The 12113-nt window shown below is 43.5% G+C and overlaps 4 protein-coding genes across 4 annotated transcripts; 3 read left to right on the forward strand and 1 right to left on the reverse strand.

Moving 5' to 3' along the window:
* Window positions 1-314: 314 nt before the first annotated feature.
* LOC135623263 (pterocarpan synthase 1-like) lies at window positions 315-1033 on the reverse strand. Its single transcript, XM_065126034.1, has one exon. The coding sequence runs from the start codon at window positions 976-978 to the stop codon at window positions 454-456; it is 525 nt and encodes a 174-aa protein (XP_064982106.1). The 5' UTR covers window positions 979-1033; the 3' UTR covers window positions 315-453.
* Window positions 1034-3457: 2424 nt separating this feature from the next.
* On the forward strand, window positions 3458-4166 carry LOC135622928 (dirigent protein 11-like). The gene has a single exon (XM_065125276.1). It carries the CDS (start codon window positions 3501-3503, stop codon window positions 4035-4037), a length of 537 nt encoding a protein of 178 aa, XP_064981348.1. The 5' UTR covers window positions 3458-3500; the 3' UTR covers window positions 4038-4166.
* A 2015-nt stretch (window positions 4167-6181) lies between these two features.
* LOC135624019 (dirigent protein 11-like) lies at window positions 6182-6733 on the forward strand. The gene has a single exon (XM_065127490.1). It carries the CDS (start codon window positions 6182-6184, stop codon window positions 6731-6733), a length of 552 nt encoding a protein of 183 aa, XP_064983562.1.
* Window positions 6734-9950: 3217 nt separating this feature from the next.
* LOC135621945 (dirigent protein 11-like) lies at window positions 9951-10669 on the forward strand. Its single transcript, XM_065123577.1, has one exon. It carries the CDS (start codon window positions 9990-9992, stop codon window positions 10539-10541), a length of 552 nt encoding a protein of 183 aa, XP_064979649.1. The 5' UTR covers window positions 9951-9989; the 3' UTR covers window positions 10542-10669.
* The last annotated feature ends 1444 nt before the right edge of the window (window positions 10670-12113 follow it).

Genomic DNA, 12113 nt, shown 5'->3' on the forward strand with positions numbered 1-12113 from the left:
CCATGGGCGGGTCGGCGGAACCCAACGCCTCCGACACGACCACAAGTCTGCGGTGCCGCCAGACGCCGGGCCGCCGCCGCCTCCATCTGCGGCGTCGACACAGAAGCGTCACGTCTCTCTCGTGGAAGCAGCGGAGTAATTATTTGTTACAACATGCGACAAATTATTTGACTTGGTTGAGTTGAGACATTTCATTCCTATATCACGTGAAATGATTGAGTTCCTGTCAGTCCATCAAAAAGCACCACACTAATGTCTGTGAGATGCCGACTTAAATGACGTCTTGCACTTCGAAGATAGAACAGTTGCTTGACTTTGCAGCAAAACCCAAAGCTATTATTATTGTCTGGTGTGAGAAGTCACACCGTCGCCAATGAGCGAAGGCTTATTTGCACAAATAAAAGGAAAGAGAACTACAAGAAGGATTCATCGACGAAGACGCATAAATGTAGCTCAGTGGTGAACGACGTAAGCGTCCAACTCCATGATCAGGTACCCCTCCTCGGCGCTGATGACCTTGGCCAAGGTGTACCCTCGCGCCATCCGGAACATCCCCGCGCCGCCGACGATGGCCCGCTCGAACAGCTCGGTGAGCACCGCCCGGCCCAGGATGGAGAAGGTGCTGCCGTTGTACTTCCCCGCGGTGAACACGAAGTTGACGGCCGAAAGCAGCGCCGGTTTCTCCAGGGAGGCCTGCGCGAGTAGCCCCTGCGCCCGCCCGATGAGCTTCGAGTCCCGCTCGGGGCCTTCCCTCAGGATGTCATCGATGACGCTGATTGCGCCGAAGGTCTCGTAGTAAAACTCCTTGCCCGGGGGGACTGCAACCGTCATCCCGGTCGCGTTTGCGCCCGAGTTTATCTCGTGCAGGTAGAAGTGCAGGTGAGTCATCTTCTCCTCATCTGCAGCGCCAAAAGAGGCAAAAAGAAACAGAGGAAAAAGAAGAAGAAGAGCGGATAGAGAGGAGAACGCCATGGCCATCGAAGCTCGTGGAAGGCAACCGAGAGGTGGATGGAGGATCGAGTCCGGAGGTGGTGGACTTATAAGCGAGTTCCAAGAGAGGTGTGCCAAGGAAGAGGAAGTAACTACGTCTCCTTGATCCTTTGACTTGGAAAACCAGAGCTGGTGTGCTTCCTTAGCCACCTACCCCAAGATCGTGTGGCTTCAAGTAGAAGAGAAGACTAAGACTCTTCTTGTTACGGTAAGTAACTTTTTAAGTCGTGGCCTCGGGGGCCGACGCGGCTCGGTTCGGATCCGAATGCGAGGTTCTGGCGCGGCGTTCCTTAGGGCCACCGGGGGTCGCCGCTCGGGTTGATCAGGGCGTCCCGTTAGGGGGAGAGCTCCGCTGCACCGTCGGGGAAGAGCCAACCTCGCCTTCGTTCCTGCACACAGGTCGGGTCGGAGGCTCGGCCCGACCCCTCCGACGATCAAGTCAGAGGAAGATGTGGAGGGAGTTTTTGGAGGAAGAAGTGTAATGTCTCCGGCTTGACCCCTCCGACGATCAAGTCAGAGGAAGATATGAAGGGGGTTTTTGGAGGAAGAAGTGTAGTCAAGTGTGTTCCAAAGTGTCCCCCCCTATGTTCGTTTAGAACTCTGGGGTATTTATAGATGAGTTTGGATGTTACCTGACGTGCCCGCTTGCAGGGGCAAGACAATACCTCACGTGGCGTCTGACATTGCCGCTGGGGTTGCGTGGAAAACCGAGCTGTCGCAGGGTATGGGCGAGCCTCGGTCGAGCGCACGGGGTCAAAGCTGAGGTGGTTGGCTGAGGGCCGGTGACGTCGGCGCACGTCGAGTAGGCGTCAATGCTTGCCTCCTCAGGCAGTGCGTCCGCCTGCCGTGCTGACGTGGTGCGTTGCCATTTTTGACCATATCATATTCCCCCCCCCCCCTAAAAGGAGCTATGCGTCGGTTGTCACGCAAGGGGAGTCTGATGCATGGCTTCTGTCTTCTGGTGGGCTGGCCAAGCGGATCCGAGGGGTGCGACGCAGGTGGCCGGCAGAGCAGAGTTGACTTGGGGATTATGGAGCCAACGAGGGCCGAGGAGCACAACGCAGGCGGGCTGGCCGCGTAGGTGTGGTCTCGGGTGGCGTAAAGCCGAGGGCCGAGGAGCACGATGCAGGCGGGTGAACCACGCCACGTCAGCACGCCAGGCGGACGCACTGCCCGAGGAGGCAAGCATTGACGCTGACTCGACGTGCGCCGACGTCACCAGCCCTCAGCCAACCACCTCAGCTTTGACCCTGTGCGCTCGGCCGAGGCACATGAGCACATCGACCGAGGCTCGCCCATACCCTACGGCAGCACGGTTCTCCACGCAACCCCAGTGGCAATGTCAGACGCCACGTGAGGTATTATCCTGCCCCTACAAGCGGGCATGTCAGGTAACATCTAAACTCATCTATAAATACTCCAGAGTTCTAAACGAACATGGGGGGGACACTTTGGAACACACTTGATTACACTTCTTTCCTCCAAAAACCCCCTCCACATCTTCCTCTGACTTGATCGTCGGAGAGGTCGGGCCGAGCCTCCGACCCGACTTGTGTGTAGGAACGAAGGCGAGATTGCCTCTTCCCCGACGGTGCAGCGGAGCTCTCCCCCTGACGCGACGCCCTGGTCAACCCGAGCGGCCACCCCCGGTGGCCCCAAGGAACGCCGCGCCAGATCCCCGCATTCGGACCCGAACCGAGCCGCATCGGCCCCCGAGGCCACGGCTTAAAAAATTACTTACTGTAACACTTCTTTCGGAAGGCTACAGAACACATGAAGCAATAATAATATAAGGGTGGCGTATGGGACATCAATTGACGTTCAACATTTAGATCGATGATCTAAGCAATGCATGTATTACGCGTCGGTCTTCGAAGCAGGGCGGCCGAATACTATTCCATGCAAATGGGAGACATCACGAAAGCGGAAGATGTTGATTAACATGATATGTTCTTGAGGAATACGTGTTTTCATCACATGGAGTTGACTGATCGATCTATCTAGCGAAGAAAAATCGAGGAATAGAAAATGTGTTAATGTGGAAAAATGATCATCACCACCAAACTTCATATCTATTTCATTGTTTGTTACCTTGTCATGTTCTAATTATATTTATATATACACATTCGTTGATCAATCAACATCTTGAAATGTAGTTTATATTGCTGATGTCAGAATTAAGAACAATTTTGTTGACCAGTCAACATTTGTTTTCTTTGTCCACCAACTCCCGGTGTCTTTTTTTTTGGTTGGTAGTTGGCGTGTATAAGGATCCATTTGAAATGGGATCCTAATCCAAGATGTGGGTTTACATATCTATCCATACGATGGTTCCATAATCACATATTTGCCCCGTCGGTTAGGGGGCGGCTTTCCCAGTCAAACTCGTATTCAAAGGAGGCTGCGTAGTTGCGTCATCTTGTTTGCCACCTCTCGAACATGTTTATAAAGCCACTCCCTATCAACTCGATTCTCCATCCACTTGTTGATTGCCTGCCATAACCCTCGCCATGGCCAACTCCTTTTCCTTGTTTCTTCTTCTCCCCCTCGTCTTCCTTGGCATCATAGCCACGGCAACCAGCGATGAATACACTGCACCGGAAGAGAAGATGACCCACCTGCATTTCTACTTTCACGAGATATACGCCGGCGCAAACGTGACCACGATGGTCGTCGCAGTCCCGCCGGGCACCAACTCCTCGTTCACCACCTTCGGCGCGCTCATCGTCATCGACGACATGCTGAGGGAAGGCCCGGAGCCGAGCTCGAAGCTCATCGGGAGGGCGCAGGGGCTGGTGGCGCAGGCCTCCCAGGAGGGCTCGGCGCTGCTCACGGCTTTCAACTTCGTGTTCACGGAGGGGGAGTTCAACGGGAGCACGCTGGCGATCCTGGGCAGGGCCAAGCTGAGTGAGCCGCCGGTCGAGCGCAGCATCGTCGGAGGGTCGGGCAAGTTCCGGATGGCCAGGGGGTACACCGAGGCTCGAGTCATCAGTTCGAAGGACGGCTACTTCCTCATGGAGTTCGATGCCTATGTCACTCATTACTGAATTGTTTCACGTTAATGTTTGCGGAAATAAGCGCTTTTGGCTATTTGGATGTGTTCCGAGGCTGATGCATGTTTTCCCTCCTTGGATATATAGAGCAATCAATAAGAAAACCTTCGGGTTTGCTTCAAACGATTTAGAGTCTGCAATCTTGTTTCCAAAACATGTTTTCTTCAGCAGCCGGTACTTTCCAGCAGTAACATAGTAACTCCACAACTACATTTCCTTTTACCTGTCTTCAACATCAACACAACCGGCAAAATAAGAAGATGTTGCCGTGAACACTACGCTGCTTGAAGCTTTCTTTCGCGGTCAATACGTTTACTTTGAACCGGCAGTCTCTGCCACTTTGTCTTGACTCTGACTTCTAGAAATCAAAGGTATAAAATATTAAAATGGTATCATAATATATATATATATATATATATATATATATATATATATATATATTAGATAAGAAAGTCAAATATGATCAAAATATATTGACAAACTGATCGAGAAATAAAAATCGTTATCACAAAGAGGCGGCTGGGGAAGGGAGATGGGCGGGGACGCGGGCTGCCCGAGGCGGAGAGCGGGTAGCGGCGGTGGCCGGGAAGGCAGCCAAGAGGGGCGAGGGCTGCTTGAGGCAGAGAGAGGGAAGAGAGCGAGAGAGGTACCGCCGGAGGGGAGGCGTTGCCGATCAGCGATCGCCGACAGCGGAGAGTTGAGTTTCGAATCACGTTGAGAAATGAGTCGGCGCTTCGCTGGGATTGAAATGGAAGGCGTTTAACAGTAACCGTAGGATTCGATGAGTTCCCGATCGTCCACCATCCTACTGTATAGACCATCTATCCGACGCTTCTGAATCTAATTTGTTTCGGTCTTTGTCATAACGAGGTGTTCTTTTATGCACCAACAGAAGATTGGTGCAAAAAGTCACGAGCGGCTGTTCTTTATTTTCCTTCGAGTGCAAAAGGTCACCCGCGAGCAATACTTCTAATGGAAATATGGAGGAACGCCGCATACGACGACAACTGAGTGAGAATACAACTCAAGACATCACGCAGCAGCGTCCACCTACAACTCAGTTATCACCATCGAAAGGTCTCCGTCGCACACAGTCTGGTCTCATCCTCCTCCATGCGTTCCGGTAAGAACGCAAATCAACAGATCATTTACCATTGATTTTGAAGACGGCAGCATATTGTATCGTTGAATGCACTGTACACGCTTCCTAATGCATCATTGTTTTGACTACTTGCATGGATTGGAATGAGCGAGCTATTTACTGTAGACAAATCGAGGAAAATAAGTACCTTGTTGATGTCGAAGAGTCTTTACCGTCCATTTGGACTTGTCAGCAGCATCCTCCCCCAATCTAATTGGTCTTCCACATGAATCTCACCGTCTGATCAATCAACATCTTAAAAGGTGTTATATCTTGCTAATTGCTAATGTCAATTTAAGTGTACTTTTCTTACCTGTCAATCTTTTCTTGACTTGTCCACCATATGTACGTTCGGTTGTTGGCGTAAACAAGCATCCATTTGCAATAGTTAAATTTTATATGTAACACTGTTTTCTGAGAGATACTATTGAATTCCTTTTTTATTTTCAGAATCTCCTAACAGCTTCTCCTTCTTTACCTAATGCCTACAATAACCTCCACCCAGCTATCCTTTTTCCTTTCTTTTCTTATAATATTTTCACAATGGGCTATAATATTTTTAATAATACTAGGAAAAAAAACCATAACATATGTTATAGTATTTTTCTGATATTCTTGAAAACACTGCAACTTAGTGTTAAAAATATTGTAAACATAGTTTTTTTCCATAATAGTGTAATAATTTTACGCTACATTATTATCCGATTATCATCGTGTAAAAATATTATAATTGGATAAATTTATTATGTATTAGATTAAAAAAAATTAGTAGGGAATTTCGAAAATGAGGACACTTTTAATCATATTAATTGTGGAGGGATATATTTGTAATTTTTCTAATCAAAAAAATGTGATTCCCACCCTTTTTGGTTTTCTAAAGTTGTGGATAATTAAGGAAACGTAATAAATCCCTCTTAAACTCCGCTATAAAGCCACAGCCTCGTCTCCACCCCATTCCTCCATCCGCTTCTTGGCTAAGTGCACCACAAGCTTCTCCATGGCCTACTCCTCCTCTCCCTGCGTGCTTGTTCTTCTCCTTCTTCTTCCCTTCTCCCTCTCTGCCTTTGTTGCCACCGCAGAGAGCCATGAATACACTCCACCCCCAGAGAAGATGACGCACCTCCACTTCTACTTCCACGAGAAATACACCAGCCCGGAGGCGACCGCGGTCCTCGTCGCGGTCCCTCCCGGCACGAACGCCACCTTCGACACCTTCGGGGCGCTCATCGTCATCGACGACGTGCTGAGGGAGGGCCCCGAGGAGAGCTCCAAGCTCATCGGGAGGGCGCAGGGGTTGGCGGCGCAGGCCTCCCTGGAGGGCACGCAGATACTGACGGCCGTCAACTTCGTGTTCACGGAGGGGGAGTACAACGGGAGCACGGTGGCGATCCTGGGCCGGATTGTCCCCACCGTATCGCCGACCGAGCGGGCCATCGTCGGAGGGTCGGGCAAGTTCCGGATGGCGCGGGGGTACACGGTGGGCAACACCTACAGCTTCAGCGGGGGCTACTTCATCTTGGAGCTCGATGCTTATATCATCCATTACTGAGCTGCGTGCATCGCTTCCGTCGCATGAACGTAGCTTTTGCTTGCTTGCTTACTTTCTTGCTATTGGAAATAAAGTCTCGTGATGTGTGACTGGGCATATCGGATGTTGGCTTTGGATTTATTCCATGGTATGTTGATGTATGACTTGTTATGTTGTAGCATCCAATTATAACAAGATACGAAAAGTCTTTGATCGTAATAAGTGGTGAAGGCAAGATTCGAGTTCAAGACCTTACGATAATTCACCCGACACACCACCTAGATATCTCGTTTACTACAAAATACTGATAGAATCATGATATATCTCTTTTACTCATCGAGAGAATAAGAACTTGAGTTCATTCTAGTCTTTGGAAATGGTCTCTTTCATCAAAATTATCGGGTTACTTAACTTTAGCAAATCAATGACTTTGGTAGCCTTTAACAAAAGAAAGAATATTTCATGTGACTTTTTGCATGGAATTTCTGCTAAGGCCAATAAAAGTTAGTTTGGTAAAAAAGAAAAGCTGACTTTGGGATTAATATGAAGATTCCTTTTCATTTAAATAAGTATCACAATTTAGAATATAATGTAAAATCATACTTTTTCAAAATATTGTTACCTAATTTTGTTGGAAAACGAAAACAAAAGTTGCATATAAAAAAAATTCTAAGGTATTTTTTTACCTTTCATCACAGGATATTGATATCATTCCATGCTGCTTAGTGACTCCCACTCAAGATATTATGAAATTATTTTCCTCGATCGACACAAACGGTTTTAATTCTATAAATAACATGAAAATAACTATGGCAAATAAAAATATTAAATGAATAAGCTAAGACCACTAAGGTATACTCGAAAACTATTCAACTAATCCCAAGTCTTAATATACTTTATCTTTGTTCAAACTTCACCTACTCAAATACAGATCTTATTATCCTAATATATAAGTCAACATGAAGGTAAAGAGTATATGTCGACGTGAAGACTAGGCGTTTCTTTATGAGATGTTCTTCAAGAATCAGGTCAACATCATCTTTAATCCTTTGATTCTCCAAACCCTGTCCATGCAATCCAGAAGATAGAAACCCAAGGCGGGCAGTAGTGCAGACTAAAGTCAGATCCGCCTTTGTATCATATCTCAAGCTTGGCAATTATGTTCATTCAATTAGTATATATCTTGATTCCTAAGTGTTTTAGGAGTTTCAATTAGTTCTAATTATTTGGATGATTATGATTAGGATTAAGGATTCATATAGGAAAATAAATTCTTAGTCAATTAAGATTATTGCTGTAAATATATTAGGTATTTGGACATCTGTGAGAGAGAGAGAGAGAGAGAGAGAGAGAGAAATGAGTTTTAATCTGATTTATCAAAAAAAAATGAAATGAAAAGAAAAAAAAAAGTATAGGGGGCTTTTGCTATATGATTGTACGATTAAACTTCGATTTTCGTTTAAATTATATTTGAAGAATCTTTACAATAAGCTCTATAATCTTAATTGTACCGATCTATAGTTTATCATCTCTAAAGTGTTTTATTGTGATACTCTTTTTAAGATCTAAATTTTTTTTTTCATGAAATCCATCTTTGATGACGATGATATGTTAAAATTAAATCATTTATTTTTTATGTTATTATGATCCTTTGATAATTCTGGAAATGACTTATTGTAAATTTGTTGTTATTATTAGTGATAGTTAAAGTTTGAGGTGAACTATGATTCCAAAGATAAAAACCTAAGACGGGCAGTATTACGGACTAAAGTCAGATCCGCCTTTGTATCAAATCTCAACCTCGGCAATTATGCTCATTCAATTAGTATTGATCTTGATAGGAAAAATCATTAGGATTCCTAAGTATTTTAGGAGTTTTAATTAGTTCAAATTATTTGGATAATTATGATGAGGATTAAAGATTCATATGAGAAAATAAATTCTTAGTCAATTAAGATTATTGTTATAAATATATTGGGTATTTCGAGATCTCAGTGAGAGAGAGAGAGAGAGAGAGAGAAAAATGAGTTCTTAGTGAACTAAGATTATTGCTATGACTATATGATGGACCTCAAGGTTTCAGTGAAAGAGATATATAGGAAGACATTCAAAGCTTAAATTTGAGTTAACTTTTCAAGTGAGATATTCCTCGTATTTGTTTTTTCTTATATAATGAATAATCCGATTTTACATGAGAGTAATTTTTTTAAATATATATTTTTTTTTTATTTTTTTTAATAATTATTATTATTGTGGAAAGTACACAAACACTGTACAGTTCATCTCAGCTCAACTCGTTAATGGTTCTACGGTCAGTTTTGCTAGTTGTGAAAGCAATGTGTATCTCTTGATACATCACTAGCCATAGTCTACTATTCTGTGCTCTTGGGTGACGGTGACGTAAGGAAATCGACTTAAGATGGCAATTAGATTATCCCTTTTGTTTTTGGCACATACTTCCAATTTTTGTCCATGGTTTTGACTGAGTGACTCATTCAGATTTTGACTATCTAAGTTTGAGACCGATTTAAATTCAACTTTATGCTTTTTTTTATTAGCCCGAAAGATAAATACACAAAATCGAATATTAAATTTTTATAAAATTACATCCATAGTATTTTCAACGATACCCCTCAAATTACATCCATAGTAATTTAGATTGTTTATATGGTAGATATTTCGAGAATATTATAGTCATCTATTGTAACACATCCGATTAGTCCCACATCAAAAGTTGATTGGTTAGTTGACTCATCAGACTCGGATCGTGACATTTGATATCATAATCGAACTAACATTTGGGTAGGGTGAGAGAGCTCGAGTAGGAAGGGGCTATTTATAGACAGAGTCAGATGACTCATCATGGCGTGGAGCCACCATTGGATTACGCCTCACATTCACTATGCTAGGGTTTGATCTGGGTTGGGTTATTGTAACACCCTTGATTAGTCCCACATCGAAAGTTGATTGACCTGTTGACTCATCAGACTCAGGTCGTGACATCTACGATAATAATAACGGAGATGTAAGAATTGAGCATCGAGCTATTACGCTCGCTCGTTACACTATTTGTGTACTAATGAGAATGCTAGAATTAGTCATAGATGATCCATGATGTACCGCTATGGTTAGTCGTATCAGTTCATCATGTGTCATCTCGTCTGGTCATTATATTGGCCCATTGTATATTGACCCACTGTATACCATTGTATACATCTTTAACATTCTTATACATCCTCCATCCACTTCTTGGCTGCTTGCAAGGCAAAGCTTCTCCATGGCTTACTCCTACTCACCCTTGGTGCTTCTTCCTCTCCTCCTCCTTCCCTTCGCCCTCTCTGCCGCTGTTGCCACCGTGACCGGCCATGAAAACACTGCACCCAGAGAGAAGTTGACCCACCTGCACTTCTTCTTCCACGGGAGATTCGCCAGCCCGAACGCGACCGCAGTCCTCGTCGCAGTCCCTCCCGACACGAACGCCACCTTCAACACCTTCGGGGCGGTCATCGTGCTGGACGACATGCTGAAGGACGGCCCCGAGGCGAGCTCGAAGCTCATCGGGCGGGCGCAGGGGCTGACGGCGCAGGCCTCCCTGGAGGGCACGTATCTGTTGATGGTCGTCAACTTCGTGTTCACGGCGGGGGAGTACAACGGGAGCTCGCTGGCGATCCTGGGCCGGTTCGTCCCCGACGTCTCGGGCACCGAGCGGAGCATCGTCGGAGGGACGGGCAAGTTCCGGATGGCGCGGGGGTACACGGTCGGCAACGTTTACATCTGGGCCACCAGCTACTTCGTGTTGGAGCTCGATGCTTACATCGTCCATTACTGAGCTGCGTGCCGTTTGCCTGCTGTTTGCTTTCTTGCATTTGGGTTTGATTCCCAGTTTGGTGATGTATGACTTGCTTCGTTACAGCACGCAATAATAAAGATTGGCAATACTATTGGTTTCATGAAGAATTCAAGCTTCATTATAAATATCATTCTTCTCGATCGGCACAAAAGAGTTTTAATTCTATAGATAGTATAAAAAATAACTATGGCAAATAAAAAATATCAAATGAAGAAACTAAAAACCTTTTAAGTCTTTATATCCTTTATCTTTGTTCAAACCTCACCTACTCAAATCCACATCATATCATCCTAATATATGTCAACATGAATCTTGCACTATATATCGACGTGAAGACTAGGGGTTTCTTTATGACGTGTTCTTCGAGCATCACGTCAACTTCATCTCTAACCATTTGACTAAGCTCTCTCTCTCTCTCTCCGTATGTAGTGCACAATAAAGTCGGCCTTCTATATAGGTTGGCATTCATGCGCAGAACAAAGTCGGTAATCTATAAGGGTTGGCATTCATGTTCATTCAATTAACATAATTAATATGCGTTGGGAGGAAGAGGAAAAAATTAAAGAGTAACTATAAGACCTCGAAGATTAATAAATAAATAATATTTCAAAGTCAACATAAGATTTAATGTGGTTCAATAATTTTTTATTTATATTTGAATAAAAAATAAAAGTTTTATCATGTAAGATTAAAGATTAATACATTTTTTTTTTGTATATTCTCTGGTATAGACCTCAAATAATTTATATATTTTTCTTTCTTATCTTGAAAAACACACTCTCTAGATATCATAGAAGAACATCTAAAGTATTTCTATATCTTTCTTTGCTCATCAAAACCTATAGATATACAGAAATAACATATTAATAAAAGAATTAAACTCTAATTCGGAGTGTTTTCTTCCTTCACTAGGACTACTTCTCGTATTAGGAATTATTGTCCTCCCATGACACTAGCTCCAAAAACTTAAAAATATTTGTTAATCTCAATAATCTATTATCGGTGGATATTTTATCTATTTTTGTGTCTCTTACAAGAAATATTTTTACTTTATACTCCTTCTAATCTTTATCACTCATCCTGTTGTTGAATTTCTTATCATCACATATTTTAGATTTTGATACCACTTTGTTAAGGAGGAAGAGTAAAACTCGAAAACCAAAACAATAATTCCACTTTATACTCCTTCTAATCTTTACCCCTTTGTTAAAGAAAATCAAGTTTTTCACCATGTAAAATCAATTACTAGACCTTTAAGTTATCCTCCTATATACTATATCAAATAAACACCAAAGAATTTATTTATTTTCTCTTACTCTCTTTATAGGGTCTATAGGGAAATTGTAGAGTACCTCAAGTATTCCTTACATTTTGCTCTTCTCTTACCAAAATTATAATATATAAGATATTTATAAAAGAACTAAATCTTGATTATCATGATTTTTTTCTTTCACATTGATTTCTTCTCGTGCTAAGATTTTTTATTCACCTATACTCCAAAAATCCTACTATGCTTATCAATTTTAATAATATAAAGAAGAAACAATTAAG

The sequence above is a fragment of the Musa acuminata genome, chromosome BXJ2-9 (genome assembly GCF_036884655.1).
Source record: "Musa acuminata AAA Group cultivar baxijiao chromosome BXJ2-9, Cavendish_Baxijiao_AAA, whole genome shotgun sequence".
NCBI classification, from domain to species: domain Eukaryota; kingdom Viridiplantae; phylum Streptophyta; class Magnoliopsida; order Zingiberales; family Musaceae; genus Musa; species Musa acuminata.